Source organism: Corvus cornix, chromosome 28 (assembly GCF_000738735.6).
Source record: "Corvus cornix cornix isolate S_Up_H32 chromosome 28, ASM73873v5, whole genome shotgun sequence".
Lineage (NCBI taxonomy): Eukaryota > Metazoa > Chordata > Aves > Passeriformes > Corvidae > Corvus > Corvus cornix.
Window position 1 is genome coordinate 2704277 of NC_046356.1, and position 17628 is coordinate 2721904.

Genomic DNA, 17628 nt, shown 5'->3' on the forward strand with positions numbered 1-17628 from the left:
CGGACGGGGTGGGATGGATGGATGGGATGGGATGGGACGGGATGGACGGGGTGGGACGGGATGGGATGGGGTGGGATAGGGTGGGATGGACGGGACGGGGGTGGGACGGGATGGACGGGGTGGGATGGATGGACGAGGTGGGATGGATGGGACGGGATGGGACGGGATAGGGTGGGATAGGGTGGGATGGGGTGGGATGGGGTGGGATGGATGGGACAGGATGGACGGGGTGTGATGGATGGGACGGGACGGGACGGGACGGGATGGGATGGGACGGGATGGGATGGGATAGGGTGGGATGGGATGGGATGGGGTGGGATGGATGGGACAGGATGGACGGGGTGGGATGGATGGGACGGGACGGGACAGGATAGGGTGGGACGGGATAGGGTGGGATGGGATGGGACGGGGTGGGATGGGATGGGGTGGGATGGACAGGACAAGAAGGGATGAACAGGACAAGGTGGGATGGGACGGGACAGGACAGGGCAGGAGGCTCCCGCTGCCCCTGAGCGGGGTGATCCCCCTCTCCTGAGAACAGAAGGGCAGCTCCAGCTGTCCTGGGACTACAAGAACATCTCCCAGGCACTACCTGGCCTCTGGAGAAAAAAAAAATCCAAGTAAATCAACCCGGAGCTTTCTGATCACCTCTATTTATTGCAAAACAAATGGGCTGCAGACTCAGGTCCTGCAGGGGGCTGGGCCAGCAGGTTTTATGTGAGTCTCCAGTGCTTCGGTGGCCTTCTGGCATGGTGAGAGGGTGCACTTGGGTGCTGCTCTGATTATTCCCTACATTAGGGAACAGAGGAGCAGGGATTTGAGGCACAAGCTGGCCGTGTCTTCAGGCTCAGGATGACACCAGGCTCCCCAGTTTCTCTGGGCACCTCCTTCTGCCCGTGCTACTGCCAGCCCTGTCACTGCAGCTCTGAGCACTGTCACAGCATTTGCCCTGGCTCAGTGCCCAGCCTCTCTGCCCTGGGGGAGGGCCAGGGCTGTGGCTGCAGCCGCATCCTTGGGCTGGGCTCTGCTGCTCCCCAGGTGGGCTCTTGATTCCTGCCCAGGGGCCTGGGCACTGCCCCAGAGCTGCACAGTTGCACTTGCAAACCTCGTTTTTCTTGACTCCCTGGCCAGACATCAAGCCTGCCTTGCTTCGCAGCAGCTGTGTCCATCCCAGAGTTCCAGAAGGCTGGGAAGCTGCAGAAGGCTCAAGTGCCACCTCCAGCCCTGAATGACAAGCAGTGGCAGCACTGCCAACCCAGCCTGATCCCGAGGGGTTGGGAGGGCCACCTTGCTGGGGATACCCACCCTATTTGCCACTGTGCCCTGGGGTGAAACACCCTCAGGTGAGCAGGTACAGCACCTCTGCACACCCAGAGCACACACACATAACCCGAGCACTGCAGCTGTCTCAGCAGAGAGAGCATCAACCCTAAAATGTGCCTCTGTCTGTCACTCCCAGCCTAGGAGCAATTCCTGTGGCTGTGCTGCACCCACCCTGAGGCAACATCCCAGTCTGATGGGACTGGAAAGCCTGACCCCAGTTCACAACAGCTCAGCCCGAGCTGCTACAGTTCTGCCAGGCCAGGACCAGCAGCATGAGGTCCCAGGGGCTGTCTGGCATCTCTTGCTCTCCCTGTGGCCCCTCACAGACTGGGGAGGTTGCTCATCATGCTGGAGTTGCTGGAGAGAGGCGCCCTGGGCCGAGCGTTCCACGCCACGGAGCTGCGGAAGCTCTCCCGGTAGCGCAGGGAGCTCTCCGTGGACGAGCCAGAATTGATGTCTGAGATGACCAGGCAGCTCCCAGGCTTGCAGAGCCCAACCCTGACACAGCAGCAGCACAGCAGGCTCCCCACGGCACGGCGAATCTCTACACTCCGCAGGGAATAAATGATGGGATTGACCCCCGAGTTCAGCAAGGCCAGAGCCAGGGTCCAGTCCAGGCTGTGCAGGTGGGTGCAGGCCCCGGGCTCACAGAAGACATCAAAGAGCAGCAGGACAAAGAGGGGACTCCAGCAGAGGATGAAGGCCCCCAGGATCATCAGCACAGTCTTCAGCAAGCGCAAGGAGCGTCTGCGGCTGTGCCGAGAGCTGGTTTGCTTGGAACTGGCCTGCACCAGATGGAAGATGGAGATGTAGAGGCCGATGATACCCAGGAGGATGATGCTGAACATGACCACAGAGAAAAGGATGTAGTTCTTGGAGTAGAGAGGCAGGAGCACCGAGCAGGCCTGGAAGTCACAGAGGCAGTTCCAGCCCAGCAGCGGGAGCAGCCCGATGACGAAGGCCAGCAGCCAGCAGGACACGATGAGGCCACGCAGGCGCAGGGTCTTGCTGGCTTCGTTCTCGGCAATCGGCCTCACCATGGTACTGTAGCGCTCGATGGCCGTCACCAGCAGGCTGAAGGTGGAGGCAGCCAAGGTGATGAAGAGGATGCCCTCCCGCAGGAACCAGAGCTGAGGGGAGAGCTGGAAGGTCTTCCTGCCCGAGAGGCAGAGGTTGGAGAGGTAGGCGATCCCTGCCAGCAGGTCGCTGACGGTGATGCTGGCGATGCAGGAGTAGACCCAGCGCCGGGCCCGCAGGCGGCGCAGCACGGCCAGCAGCACCAGCAGGTTCTCCAGGATGATGATGCTGCTGATGATGGCAAAGGTGGTGCGGACCAGCCCCATGCGCTCGTCCCCAGACTGCCGGTTGGTGAGCTTGCCTGAGAAGTTGTAGTGCTGCAGGATGATGTTCACGTTCCTCATGGCAGCCAGCTGCAGGCAGGAGGCTTTCGTGCCGAGCAGGTCGAGTCTGAGCTCGGCATGTTGAGCAGAGTCCAGTGGAAGGAGGAGGGAGCGATTCACCAGCCGGCTCAGCACTGGAGCATTCATCTTCTGAGCCTGGGTCAGCAGTCAAGGGATGCTCGACGGAGGAAGGGGTCAGGTAGGGCTTGGGGCAGAGCAGACCCTCTGTTTGAGGGCTGGAGTAGCTGTGAGACTGAACCCAGCAGCCCTGCTCAGCGTGGAGGTGAGAGTTAGAGCCCGGTCTGCCAGCCCTGCAGCACTGAAAGAGCAAGGGGAGAGGAGGGTGAGGTGTTTTGTAAGTCCACCCATGAGCATGGGCTTCCTGTTGTTTAATAAAGTTTCCTGTTGTGACTGAGAGTATTGACATCTCTTCTAACAGCTGTCATCATTTCTTGGTAAGGGTCTGGTTATTCTCAGCTTTGCTGTGGTTGTAAAGGTGTGGCATGAATGAAGAAACGTGCCAGAGCTCTCTTTGGGTTGCAGCAGGCTGTGGCAAATGGGGCAACACCTTGATGGGTGGAGTCTGCAGGGCTAAACAGATCCAAGTGCTGGTAAGAGCACCCAGACGGCCTGAGACACAAAGTGCTTTGCCTACTGTGGTGCTCAGTTCACCCCTGAGCCTGGCAGAGTGCCCCTGCCTCTTCCTCAACTGCCCCATGCACCGCCCATGCTCAGATACATCCCTCTTCCTTCTTCGGGAGGAAGGTCCACGCTGTCACTCCTCAGGGCCCAGCTCCTCAGAGCCACCCTCTTAGAACACATCCAGACACATCCATCCACATCCTGCACTGTCTGTGCAGCAGTCCAGGCACCTGTGTGGCTGCAGCTGAGCCTCAGCCCTATCCACTTCGAGGGAAACCAGCTGGTCTAAGCTAAGCCTGTGCCCTGACACTGCACCTACACCTTCAACTCACCAAGCATCTGCTAGAGATGGGTCACGATCTTCCCATTGTCTGTCTTCCCACAGGCAGGGAAGGAGGCAAAAAGCTGCTGCTTCTCACCTTTGCAGGAGGCACAAGGTGCTGCACTGAGACCAGAACCAAGGAATGAGAACACGGCTGCAATGTTAATTTCTATCACTGGCTTAATTCCCTACATCTGCAGAACTCGACTGGAGAGCCTTGTAAGGTGCTGTTCCCAGCTGTGGTTGGGAATTTGCCTTAGGACTCACCTGTCATGGCTGGTGGGAGGCTCTTGCTGCCCGAGGGAGGTTCAGCAGGGCTCTCCAGCTCTTTGTCTGAGGCCCAGCACAGAGCAGGTAGAGGGGACAGCTCCTTGTGCAAAATAAGTGAGGCTCCTACCTACCAAAGTGAAAAAAGGGAAGTTACAACATCAACCACATTTCTGTGCAGGGTGGACCCCACCCAAATCAGCTGCAAAGTGGCAGAGATAAAAGAAAGGCAGAGCACCTTTTAACTCAGGATCGAAGCAGAAGCTGCGCCCTGCTGTACCTGTGTTCTCACTCGACGGGCAGGAAGTCATGAAGATGTCCCCAGGCTGAGAGCAAAGAGCAATGAGTTCTTCCATCAGCAGGGAGCTGTCCAGGGAGCCCATCCACTGCTGGATGAGTGGATTGATCCCAGCCTGGATGGCAGCACAGACAAGGGGAAAATGCAAAGGAGGCTCCTGCTGCAGGAAGTCACGTACAAGCAAGAGTGGTTCTCACCAAAAGCTGAGGGCTCCATGCTCCACCTTCACACTTTCAGATGGGGTTTTGGCCTTTTCTATCAGCAGTGTGGAAATAAACTCACACTGATAAAGTCAGCAGATGTCCCTGAGATTGAAGGAGCGGAAATCAGCAGGAAGGCTGGGCTGTGAGTGCTCAGAGGGGAGCAGGGCTACACGTTCAGCATGAAGAACTCACTCCCAAGTGCTCTGGGCTGATGCCCACAAATCACCGGAATCCAAAGGGTCAGTGTGATCCTGGCACATCACTCCTGCTTTGCTCTTGCTTCAGGATGAGCCTCCAGTTAATGTGCCTGCTCGGGACAGAACTGGTGGAGTGTTCCTGAAAGTTCAGGGCATGGAGAAACTTGCCTTGTCAGGGGCCCTAAGTAGCTTCTCAAAGAGCTGGCAATGTGTGAGGAGTCTCAGAGGTTCCTGGCAGGAGTGAGATCTGTGGAGAGGATGGGACTGGTAGCAGGCAAACCCTTTTGATGGAAGGAGGGCTCGAGGCAGATGAGCTGCTGGGACAGCTTGACCCACTCACCCCTGGTGTGCAGGTCCTCTGGACCAGCAAAACACCGAAGGGTCTTCCTAGTGCCCCGTGCACAAACATACCCAAGGCATGAGTCCCCAGCTCATGACTGGGGGCAAATGGGGGTCTCCTTGCCTGAGCCCCCACACGAGGGAGAGTTCCTGCTCTGTCTCGTCCCCATTGCTCTCTGCACAGCCACAGGCTGAGCTGTATCCTGGCACTTCTCCTTTGCTGCCGTCTCAGTTCAGATGTTCTTTCCTTGAAGTGAAGTGAGGCAGGGGAGGGACACCCCCTCCTGCAACGTCTCTCATCTCTTCCCTTCAGATCAGAGCCACAATCTGCCTGAAACTGCCTGGTGGCTCTGAGTGCTGGGCTTGGAAGGGCCAGGGGAGGCATGGGGGGCAACTGAAGCACCGTGGACCTGCTCCAGTTCCATGGCTAAAGCTGGTATTGATGGATGCTGAGATGAGGCACCTCAGCAGAGAAGCCCTGGAACCCTCCAGAGGTCAACAGGAAGGCCAAAATACCTCGTCCCCAGAGTGAGGAGTTTGTCTGCAGCTAAAGGGACGCCAGAGAGGAGCAGGAGTGCAGCAGCATCCTGAAGCTTAGCTCCCTGTGCCCATGGCCAGTGGCCTGCCCAGTCCCTCCTACCCTGGGGCTGCTGCTCCCAGGAGGGTGTCCAGCCACAGATTGTTGGGGGCCACAAGCAGCTGCAGGGGAAAGACAGCAAGTCACAAACACAAGATAAAATATCAATGATTCCTGTTGAGGTTTTCCTGCTGCGCTGCTGCACAGTCCTGATAAAAGCTCGTATTTTCAGACATTATGATTAAAAAACACGGGTGAAGCTCTATGGAGAGCTCTATGCCAGGCAGCCCCCAGGCTGGCTCATGGACATCAGGCATCCCCACCTCTGTCCCACATCCCTCCCTCCCCACCCACCCATCCTGCCCCTCTTCGTGACCCCAGCACAGCCCAAGGCATCCACTTGCCCGCAGGTGTTTTTCTGCTCCAGGAAGGGTGGAGCAGGGCTGGTTTAAAAATGACTGATCACTCCCAGCAGTTGGGTGGTTGCACTTCCCTGCTTTGGTTTCTTCTGCTGCAGAGTGGCGCTTTGCACATCCCAGTCCCCGAGCTGGCAGAATGCTTCTGGCCCCAGAGGAGCCAAGAAGAACCAGCAAGGCCCCTCTGATCTGGGCTGACACCAAACCCTGCAGATCTGACTCTTCACAGTGCTCAAAAACTGTCCCAGGCACAGTTGTTGTGCCTGGGTGCCCATTCACTGAAACTGGGTGGTGGTGATGGTGGATGTCTGTAGGAAAAGAGTCTCCACAGTGCATCTTTTGAAGGAAAACAAGAACGTGAAAGAGAAAGTTTCAGGATTGTCTCCTCCAGACCACATTCATGACCTTAAATGGCAAAGCTTTTTTGGCTTTTTTTTTTTTTGGCTTTTTTTTTAGTGGCTTTTTTTTTTTTTTAGAAACTCGCATTTCCTCCAGGCAAAAACATTAAACAGAAACTGTGGTAGAAACGTTAAATCACACCTCAAAACTACCACAGGACACCTCTCTCTTGCTGTCAGCCCCCCCCGAGGCTCTGTGGCTGTGGTGTACCAGGCTCTCTCTGCCCTGGCCTTTCTGTCCCGTGCTATCGCCCATCAATCACAGCCACAGGCGCGTGGGCACTGAGCAGGCCAGGCCAGCGATGCCCTGATTAGCACAATCAGCCCCTGCACATGGTTTCCTGGCTGCTGGGCACAGCTGCCTCCAGGTTATAAAACCAGCTCCTGGCCACAGGGACACTCAGGACTTCCACACATCTGGGGAGGAGCGTCCAGCTGCGGCAGAGATGTGCCAGCCACGGCCGCTGCCAGCCCTGCTGCTCCTGCTCTGCTGCCCATGGGCCAGTGCCAGTAAGTCAGGGCATTGTTGGGAGTGAGGTGGCTCTTTTGGGCTCCCATCTCAGCAGCCCCTGGCTCATCCTGTGCTGGGGTGTCTTGCAGGTGCTCTGCGGGGTCAGATTGTGGGTGGCCACGAGGCGCAGCCCCACTCCCACCCGTACATGGCGTACCTGAAGATACAAGGGGAAGGGGTCTGTGGGGGCTTCCTGGTGGCCCCTGACTGGGTGATGTCAGCTGCACACTGCATGGGGTGAGTACTTGGTACAGGGGTTTATCCCTTTCTTTCTCCCCTAGCCTGTGAGCTCCTTCCCTGGAGCAATTTTGGAGCAGGTTCCTCCTGTGCTGGGCAGCTCACCCCACCTGTCTGCCAAAATGAGGGAAGTGGGTGACACCAAGCCTAATTCCCCTTTCTCCCCTCTACTGCCACGGCCAGGAATATCACAGTCATCCTGGGGGCTCACAACATCCACAAACCTGAAAAAACCCAGCAGGTTCGGGGAGTCCTCAAGTACCACGAGCACCCTGAATACAACCCCAGCACGATGTACAACGACATCATGCTGCTCCAGGCAAGGAGTTCTGCCGGGGCAGAGGGTGGGCTGGGGCCGTGGGGCTGGCAGGGACTGGGCAGGGCTCATCCTGGCCATTAGCTCCTTCTGCCCAAAGAGGCTGGCAGGACTGGGAGGGACTTGGGAAGGAGCCACGGGCAGGGTTTGGAGCCTCATGTGGCTTTCACAGCAGCTCCCCAGAGGTTGCAGCGCCTGCTGGACCCCCTCTACCTCTGCACAGAAAATGTCCTGCTCACAGCCTTCTCAAACCCCCTCCTTTCCCCCAGCTAACCTCAAAGGCCACTCTCAATGACTACGTCCAGACGGTCCCACTGCCCAAGACCGGCAGCGACCTCCCCACGGGCACCAAGTGCATGATCGCCGGCTGGGGTCGGATCGATGAGGACAGGGCCACCAACAAGCTCTTTGAGACCAGAGTCTCCATCTACAGCCGCAGGAAATGCATCCTCTTCTACCCACACCTCGACTCTGGCATGGTCTGTGCTGGCAGCTTCCACGAGCTGAAGGATTCCAGCCAGGTACAGGGAGGGCTCACGGAGCTCTCTGGGAGCAGGAGCTGCTGCTGGTGCAGGCACAGCCGGGTCCCAGGGCAGGTGACAGGCATCTGACCACAGTTGCCACATGGACTGGCTCTCTGGATGCCCCAACAGCACCCACAGTCCCTGCACAGCAGCAGGGGTAGAGCCCCAGCTCAGCAGCTCGGGGCAGCCCCTTCAGCTGGGTGGGATGTGGGGCAAGAATGGAGCCACAAGGCAGGGAGGGATCAGGGAGAAACCTATTCCCACAGGGAAGAGGCCTCTAAAATCAGTCTCATCTCTCCCCAGGGAGATTCCGGTGGGCCCCTGGTATGCAATAAAGTGGCGCAAGGCATTGTTTCCTTTGGCTATGACTCCCCACCCGGGGTCTACACCCGCATCTCCAACTACCTGCCCTGGATCAAAAAAGTCATGAAGAAGTAGCAGCAGTGGCAGCACTTGCTCCAGCTCTGGTGTGGCCCTGGAGAATGCAATAGCTTCCTTCCTGTCCCTGCTGAAGGCTCAACTGCCTCCTCTCTCCTTGGGAACCCGAGTGACTTGATCAGTGCACTTGAGAGTCCCCTTCACTCCGTTCTGAGGCTGCTGCCTGTCCCATTCCCTGCCTGTCTCAGGACTGTGTTAAATCACCCTGGCAGAAGCAGGGATAGGCCCAGATGGCACAAAAAGAGGCTGTGCCACAACAGACCCCACTTCCTTCAGAGATAACCCTGTTCCTGCTTGAACCTTGCTGCACTTAAAGCACCCTCAGTAAACTCAAAGCTGCATCTCCCAGCATGTGTCGTCTTTCTTGGGGCCTTGCCTCAGAGCACAGGAGGGAGGGTCTGGCTGCTGCATGTGAGAGGCTGTTGGGACAGCAGCAATCACAGCTCTGCATCCTGAATCACTGGCAGGCTCTGAAACAAGAGCCATGGTTGCCCTTCCTCGAGTCACAGGGATGATCAGTGTGCTGCGAGGAGAAAAACTGCCCAGCTAGAAACGTTCTGGGAAAAGCAATGGGCACACACTCCATTCACCAACTTCACACTGGCACCTTCCTGGGAGCCCAGGCAGCAAGGATGTGGTGCATCAGCAGTGACCGCGGCTCCAAAGCTGTCGTTCTGTGCAGAGTAAAGGCTGTTTCCTCTGCACAGGGCTCGTGCCTGGCGGGTGTTGCACCCTAGGATGCAGTGCATGGTCACAGGGCACACCAGGCTTATCTTCCCAGCTGTCTTAGCTGCAAGAGGCTTCACTGGGTGGAGGGAGCTGGACTTTCTGTGGACTGTGCCCTTGGGCGTAGGCAGGTGGCTGTTAAGATGCCAGGGACAGGGCTTTAGATTCCCAGAGAGGGGGCACACCCAAAGTCCCAGCTGTTACACATCAGGCTGTTACACATCAGGCTGCTTCCAGGCTTTGCCATTTGCCAGTAGCCACAGTCCTTCATCCTCCGTTTCTGCACCGTGTCCTGGGCAGAGACACTGAAAGGATTGAACTGAAAGGGTTGATAAAGGACCTGGGTTCACGAAAGTTCCTGACCCCAAGCCATTTCCTCCTTTCCTCCCATGATAACTACAGGGGGAGAGCCCAGCTGGGTCCCTGGAGAAGGCAAGGACAAGTCCTAGCTGGGGGCTGGCTGGAAGCTGCTTGGCACATCCTTGTCCCCCAGATCCAGTGGTAGCCCAAACCTCTCCCCTCAGCTGGATGATGCCCAAGGACAAATTCTCCCCACAAAGGATGCTCGAGTGCTGTTTTCAGACAGCTCCTGCATTGGAGTCTGAGCCTCCTTCCATGGCCAGGCTGCCCTCTGAGCCCTCATCTTCATCCCAGCTTGTTTCTGGTGGCATCTCCTGTGCATGGAGAGAGACAGAGTTCCTTGGAGGAACAGATGATGCGCTGGCAAAGGAGTGCGGAGCTCCCCAGCAGGGGATGACGGATGTCTGTGATGTCAGAAGGAGTCGGTTTGCGGTGGGAAAAACCTGTGGGGGATTCTAAACGTACGAAAACTGTCTGCAGTTCAAGGGAAGGGGGTGCTTGCCCTGCTGTCATGGCCTTTTCCACTGGTCACCTCCATCAGAGGGAGGAGGTTTCCACAGTCCAGCCTGGATTTCTGTTTGTAAATCCTCCACGGGGACTTGCCTGGGATGAAGGGAAAATGCGTCACCTCTTCCTTCAGCACCCAGGCTGCCCTGGGGAAACTGAGAAGGGTCCATGTTTGGGCTTCTGCTCACAGCTGCTATCAGCTCGGAAATCTGCAAGTGAACAGGCTGCAGCTGCTTATCTGTGCATTATGAATCTTTGTCACGTCAGGGTTTTCCTAGAAGCTCCAGCTGCTGCAGGCTTTGCACGAGAATGGCAACTTGTAGCTTAAAAATGGGGTTTACCCAGTGGCCCTGGAGGCAGAGAGGAAAGCAGATTTACTGGCAGCGAGGGCAGCAAGGAGGTGTCAGCCCCATTTCGTCACAGCTAAACCGTGAATGTTCAAAGTTTGCTCTTACCATAAAATCCCGGAATGGTTTGGGTTGGAAGGGCCCTTAGATCATCCCATTCCACCCCCTGCCATGGGCAGGGACACCTTCCACTGTCCCAGGCTGCTCCAAGACCCGTCCAGCCTGGCCTTGGACACTTCCATGGATCCAGGGGCAGCCACAGCTGCTCTGGGCACCCTGTGCCAGGGCCTCCCCACCCTCACAGGGAAGGATTTCTTCCCAATATCATCAGCGCCATGTTATGAACACATTCACAGCCATTTTGCTCCATTAGCCAAGACTGCAGCTGCTGAGGGAGAGCAGGAGGGCCCTCACCTGCCACTGCAGGATCTTTGGAACTGATGCATCAGGTGCAAGAAACCTTGTTCATGTAGGGCTCGTGATAAGAATCAAGAGGGTTTGCACACACTCGACAAAGAGGAGAAGCTGCACGGGAAGACCTCACTGGAAGTCAAAGAGATGAGGGTGGGTGCATTTCCCACAGCTTCCAGAACAAAGGCAGTGTTCTAAAATTGGCTCTGGGTTTAGAACGACGTCAGATCCCTCAGATCAGACCCATGATGAAGGTGGGTTGATGCCCAAGGCCAAGACTGACTGAATTCCCCTCTCACATTGCTGAGACATGCAACTTGTAGAGAGATTCTTCAGATGAGTCTAACTTCTGTGGTTTCCTGGAGTCTGGTGTCAGGCTATAAAACCTTGCTGGGAGCAGGAAGAGACCCCAGATGCAGCCCCACCTCTAAGGGATCCACTGAAGCCCAGAAGGCCATGATGGAGCACCTGCAGACACTCCTGCTCCCCCTCCTGCTGGTGATGTGCCCCCCAGTCAGCACCAGTAAGTAGAGCGCGCTGGAGGCGAGGAGAGGGTTGGGGAAGGATGAACCTCAGCCCTGCTCCCTCTGATCCAAACCCCTCATCCTCTGCCCCATCCATTGCAGGTTATCCCTGGAGCTGGAGGGAGAGAGGAGGAGAAGCCAAGCCACCCTCCAGGACACACCCCACACCCTACATGGCCTATGTGCAGGGGAAGGACAGCCACTTCTGCGGAGGCTTCCTCGTGGCCCCCGGCTGGGTGATGACGGCGGCTCAGTGCCTTGTGTAAGTCTTTGCTGGGCCCACACAGCACCTGCAGAGAGGTGTCTGCTCCACCACGGCTTGGGAAACGTCTCCTGCATGGAGGTCTCACAGCTGGAGTCCCCTCAGCCATCACCAGGCTCTTTCCCGGGCACGACTGGGGGACAGCACTGAGCCCCATCTCCCTCCCCAGCCCACCCTCAGATATTTACCCTGTTTTTTTTTCTCCCCTCCGTGACTCATTTTCTTTTCCCAGATGTCAACAGTGAGAGGTCAGAGTGGCTTCTGTCCTTGTTGGCACTGTCCTGCTGTCAGGCTTCGCCCTTTCTACCACCAACTTGTTTGCTAGCAGAATTACTTCCTACGAGCCAGCTGCTTGCCCAGCCCTTTTCCATCCCTCCAGCTGGGGTATAGATGGGCAGGTGGACTTTTCCAGATGTCCACAGCTCTGGGTGTAGCTCCCACACACCTCAGGGCTGACAGCTCTGCCCTGGTGCCAGTGACAGGCTCAGGGCCAGTCCCCACACCTGGGTAGCAAAAGGGAGGACCAGCAGAACCCAGGAGCTTGGATGCGCAAGACTCTCCTGGGAGCTTGGGAGGGACTCCTGCATGTACCCAAAGTCCTTTCCAATTTTCCTGAGGCAGCACCTTCTGCAGGTGATGTGGAGGGCAGAGAAGGGTCCTGATTTAGAAATCCCTGGACTTCCATGGGCCTGTGAAGCCCAGAACAACAGAGCAGCAACATTGGACCAAATGTGCCCAGCTCGAGATCTGGAGATAAAGGAGCCCTTGCAGAGCTTTGGTCCGTCAGATGGGAGCTTGCTCTGCCTCTTGGCTTGGCAGATTCACTGGCAGAGCTCCTTGCTCCCATCATTCTTCTTAAAAAGTGCATATATAATATAGTTTGTGTCTAGGGAATCACACTTTATCTGTGTGACTGGACTCTCCTGGCCATGCCCCTGGGAGATGAGCCTCAGTGTTCCCAGGCAAGACAGGGACAAGCTGGTGACACCCACTGTGCTTGATTTCACCAGCCACAAACCTCTGACTGTCATCCTGGGAGCCCACACACTCCAAAGGAGAGAGGAAAGCTGGCAAACCTTCGAGGTCAAGGAGTATCACTGCCACCCAGATTTTACAAGTCCTAAGAAGGGAAATGACATCCTCTTGCTGAAGGTAACCTGCCTGGAGCACCTGCATGGCCCTGATGAGCCAAGCCACAACCCTGGAGCAGAAGGGGAAGGTGCCTGTACAGGCCAGGCACTCATCTCTGTGTTTTCTGTCCCCTTGCCCAGCTGAATGGCAATGCCACCAGCAACAGCCACGTCAGGCCCATTTCCTTTGAGAAATCCAAAGTTCGTGGTGGGACCGAGTGCAGCGTGGCCGGCTGGGGCTACAGGACACCCGCTGTCTCCTTACGTGAGGCCACTGTCACCATCATCAAACAAAGGGACTGCCTCAGCCACTACCCAGGACTCGCTGACAACTTGATTTGTGGCCGCAGCAAATCCGCTGGGGTACCTGAGAAGGTCAGTCTGTGATTAGGGAGGAGGAGGGTAGGTTTTGGCCAGGGGGCAAAGCACAAGGGACAAGAGGATCCTTGGTTTCCCATGGCAGAGGACCTGGGAGTCTGCAGCAGCACAAGGGGACAACAGCTTGGCCAGAGGGGTTCACCCTGAATCTCATTGTTGGTCTGAGCGTGCTTTGGATCTGAAGCCAGCAGAAGGGCAGAAATGAAGCTGGGTCCCAAACAAAGCTGTCACCAGTCCCTTGTGGAGCCAGAGTTATCCCCATCCACTGCGAGCCCAGGCTTCTGCTGGGGAAACTCTGTCCTGATGTTTGCAGCCTCCCTGTTCTTTGCAAAAGCTCTCCTTCCCTGGGGTCCTCAGCATAACCCAGCACTGATCCCTCTTCTCCTTTTCACAGGGTGATGCCGGGGATCCGCTGGTCTGCAACAACAAAGCCTACGGCATCTTCTCCTACAGGCACAACAACTGGCCTGGGTTCTACACTCACATCACTCCTTACCTTTCCTGGGTCAACAGTGTCATGAAGTCAGCATGACCCTGCTCCCCCTGCAGCTGCTGCCCTGGAGAACTCACCCTCCAGAGCCCCGTCCTCACCAACTTTCTTTTCCTTTCTCCCTGGGAAACATCTTCCACTGGTCCTTGTGGATGTGGCAAGAACCTCTCTGTGGCCAAGCCGAACTCTGTCCATGGTGGGGCTGGCACAGAGATTGTTCCTTGACTGCATTTATCCCCTGTGCAAACTGGGGAGTGCCTGCACTCCTTCACTGCTGCCCTGATTTAGCCCTTTGTGGCTACAGCTCCAGAGAGGAAGCAGCAGGACAGCCCCGACAGAGGTGCCAGTAGCTGTGGGGATGTCTGTAACCCTCAGGGGAAGGCTGCACAACGAGATCAGAGGGATCCAAAGAGCAGCCTCCTCCCTGTCATTTGGGACACCAGATGTCTGGGTGTCTTTTGCCCAAGCCCTGGGCTACAGGGCTGCCCAAGCTCCAAGGAGGACACTTCCAGTTCCTGCTCCACTACTGCTGTCCCCTACCTCTGAAACCTGCTGCCTCCTTTCTCCCCTCTTCTGTAGCTCCAGTGTTCTAAGAACACATAAAAACAATAAATCTCATCTGCATTTGAAAGGCTTTTTCCTGCTGCGATTTTGATTTCTCTGGCTCCAGTCCTGAACAGCTCAGGAGAAAGTTACAGCTCAAACAGCTGAATCCCAAGCTGGAGGTTTCTACCCCAACCAATGGACTCCATTTTCTGTCCCATCTAAACCTCCAGAATAGATATCCAGTCTGGATTTCAGGGCAGAAGCTCTCCTCCCTCCCTCCAGGGCCCTCTAAGCTGGTACTTTGGGGGATTTCCTCCTTCCATCACATCCTCTCCCCCATGGGCCCCTCTCAGTTTTACCCCATCCCACCTCTGGCTGCCATTCCACACAAAACCAGCATCTTCTCCCCAGTGCACCTCTGTCACACACAGGTGTTCATCGAGGCACACGGAGCCATCTTTTTAGTGAAGCTGGCAGCAAAGAGAAAAACCACACAGTCCCACCACGGCCTGACATCCAGCAAATCTTTTATTCCTACATCTCATGGTTTAGGACAAGAAAATAAATCCCTGCCTCTTCTACAATAGAGCTTAAAAATATTGCAACCTGAGGAAATTAACCTGGAGATTTGGCAAGAGACCCAGCAAGAGGAGCACAAACACTTCCGTCAGATGTTTAGGATTTCGTTGACAAAAACACACTCCTGGGGAGTGTTTGCCTTTCCTTGCGCTCACCTCTCCCCAAAGGTGACTTGTCAGAGGCCATTCCAACATCTGTGGCAGCACTGGACACGAAACACAAGGCCAAAGATGTGAAGACTCCAAATATTTTCCAAACCTTATAATTCAAAATGTCTAAAAGTCCCCAGGTCACTCACCTGACTTAGAAAAGCTGCAGCTGAGCAGAGTTACCAGTGGTTTTCGCTGTGGGTGATGTTGCAGGAGCAAAGCACCTCTAGCACATTTCTGCTGAGTTTTCCATGCCCAGAGTGCCCTCTTTGGGTTGGCAACAGGGTGTGTTCTTCGAGGTTCTGTCTCTAAACAACTTCTGAACTAATCCAAAAAAACTTCCCTCTTGCAGTTTGGAAGCAAATTCGTGGCTGAGCTCAGGAAAGGCACCTCTTTCCCCCAGGGTTCTTTACATCATTTAACCTGTTCTGAATTAGGGGTTGCAAAGCTGACATTGAGCAGAGACTTCTTTTCTATCGAGGCTGCCAAATCCTTCCCAGAAGAATTTCCCAGTTCTCATCCTGCATCTTCTGTGCAAAGAGCCTGTCACCTTTTGGAGAGCTGGAGGCTGAAGGCCTGAGTCACTGGGAGGGAGGATGGGAACTGGCAGAGCAGGAGAGACCTGTCTTTGGGGAGTTCCATAAAACCACCATTTATTTCCATGGCCAGGAGCTACAGATACTCACCTGAGATGAAGGGAGGAGCAGCTCTAGGAGCAGTGCACAGGAGTGGCCAGGGACAAATAACAGCACTTGGCCAGGAGTGTAGAACAGCCCTGGGCAGCAGCTGAGGTCCCTGAGGAGCCACATCCTCATCCAGCTCAGCCGCTGGGGTTACCCAGAAGCTTCACACAGCCCAAGTGTGAAGTCTTTGTCACACAGTCCAGCATGGGAGCCACAAAAACTCTTCAAAAGCCATGAGTTGTCCACCCACGATGGTGGAGATGTTACAAAAATTGCTTGTGGAGGCTTAACTTCCTGATCAGGCTGCATGGCAGGAGATAAAGCAGCTCGAGGACAATTATACCAAACTGGTATCACTGGGAGAGCACACAGGAAACAGCTTGGGTTAGAACAAGCCCTCGCTGAGCCCAGGGCTCAAGAAGCTCTTGACAGAAACATTCCAGCAACAGCAGCTGCCATTCCAAAGACCAAGCTGGTCCCGTGCTCCTGAGCTGCACATCAACCTCAGAGTCCTGTGTGGGGTCAGGATAACACGGGGGAGAATCCTGAAGTGAGAGGAGGGAGGCTTTATATTCCTGCTTTATAAATTCCACATGAGGTTTTACTCCTACACTGCACAGATACTTCCCTCTCTTTCCCAAGAGGGCAAAGGGAATGCTCAAAGGAAAGAGCTTCCTCCTGCTAGGAGGATGATGGTTGGCCAAGGACAAGGCAAATCCCAAACTCTCTCTTCTCTGCCCTTTTCTTCCACATGGGATTTTTTTAACATGAAAAATACGAAAATTGATTTCCTTCATGTCTGGTCCACCCATGTGCACAATCCCAGGGACCTGCTTTGGTATCAGCAGGGACGTCCAGTGACCAGGTTTAAAGTGATTTGCAGCACTGCCACAACCCCAGTCCCTGGGCCAGCTCACCTTATCAGGACACTCCCCTGGCCCACAGCCCGGCTCTGGCAGCCCTCTTTTGCCGAGTCCCTCCCTCTGGAGCAGGCTGCAGGCCAAAGGAATTATCCAGGCAGTGGCAGGTGGCTTCAGGACACAGCCTCCCGTGTTCCAAAGACTGCTCCTTGCAGGATGGGCACGGGAGGATCAGAGGAGCCGAGGGCCTCTTGCCCCAGCTGCAGGGCTGGAGGTGAGGAGGAGCTCTCAGTCCTGCTGGGAACACTTTATCCTTGGGAAAGCAGCAACTGTGAGCCTGCTGCATGGGCTGTTCCCTCAGCTGCTGCCAGCTGCCTCCTTCCCTGGGCTGCTCCAGCAGGGACCCAACCTCCTGCTCCTCCACTGCCACACTCCAGGGACAGCCCCACACACACCTGGAGGCTGCAAAAGGCCAGAACAGGAGACCCTCACAGCCAGCTGGAAATACTGGGCGTTAAAGGCTTCACCTTTTTCCTTGAAGAACCTCAACTTGTTGCTTTGCCTTATTTAAACAGAGCATATTTGGCTCTTTGCAAAGAACAGCACAACACGTGACTCACACAGAGCTGAGGACACGAACAGGGAGCACTGACATTGCTCCCCAGCTGGTGAGGGGACAGAGCCACTGAGAAAAGCAACAAAAACTCACCCATAACTAGAAAACAGCGACAATTTAAGTCCTTGCCAGTGCTCCAGCCACCAGACCACTGTTCCCTTCCTGGTGGGAGCAAACACAGTATTTCAGGCTGCCCGGGAGCTGCAGCTTCACCTGTGCTAAGTGACCTTGAAGGGAGCAGAACATCCTCAGCTGCAGCTTCCTGAAAACACAGGAAACCTTTACATAGAGGAAGTTGGCCATCTCTACCCACTCCCAGCTGATTTAATGCAACATTCCTGGAGAATGAGCCCAGAGAAAAGGAATTAAGTTCTATGAACTCCATCTCAGGAAATCGCTTTGTGGAAGTTTTCAGAGTCATCCATCCCTGGACTCCTTAAGGGATAATTTTAAGCCATGTTTCAGATTTCAGTCCACGTTTCTAACACACAAGACTGGAAGCAATTCTGGTTCCACCAACATTCCTGCTATTGCCAACAGATATCCTGCTTGGAATTGTGCCTGCAATGGGCTGACATTACAGCAAAAGGCAGCGGCGAACACCAACAACTTCCCTTAGAAATCCTCCTCCAAAATCCTGGAAAACTTCAAA

General features: G+C 55.5%; 3 protein-coding genes across 3 annotated transcripts; 2 read left to right on the top strand and 1 right to left on the bottom strand.

The window, feature by feature from the left end:
• Positions 1–590: 590 nt before the first annotated feature.
• On the bottom strand, positions 591–4042 carry S1PR4 (sphingosine-1-phosphate receptor 4). Its single transcript, XM_010411554.4, has 2 exons — positions 3955–4042; positions 591–3042 (listed from the first exon to the last, which is right to left on the bottom strand). The coding sequence occupies exon 2, from the start codon at positions 2868–2870 to the stop codon at positions 1644–1646; it is 1227 nt and encodes a 408-aa protein (XP_010409856.1). The 5' UTR covers positions 2871–3042; positions 3955–4042; the 3' UTR covers positions 591–1643.
• A 2659-nt stretch (positions 4043–6701) lies between these two features.
• Positions 6702–8756, top strand: LOC104696999 (mast cell protease 1A-like). Its single transcript, XM_010411555.4, has 5 exons — positions 6702–6892; positions 6983–7130; positions 7314–7449; positions 7716–7967; positions 8274–8756. Exons 1-5 carry the CDS (start codon positions 6829–6831, stop codon positions 8406–8408), a joined length of 735 nt encoding a protein of 244 aa, XP_010409857.1. The 5' UTR covers positions 6702–6828; the 3' UTR covers positions 8409–8756.
• A 2339-nt stretch (positions 8757–11095) lies between these two features.
• Positions 11096–13623, top strand: LOC104697000 (granzyme E-like). The gene is made up of 5 exons (XM_039566024.1): positions 11096–11282; positions 11371–11545; positions 12556–12697; positions 12817–13050; positions 13448–13623. The coding sequence occupies exons 1-5, from the start codon at positions 11096–11098 to the stop codon at positions 13583–13585; spliced, it is 876 nt and encodes a 291-aa protein (XP_039421958.1). The 3' UTR covers positions 13586–13623.
• The last annotated feature ends 4005 nt before the right edge of the window (positions 13624–17628 follow it).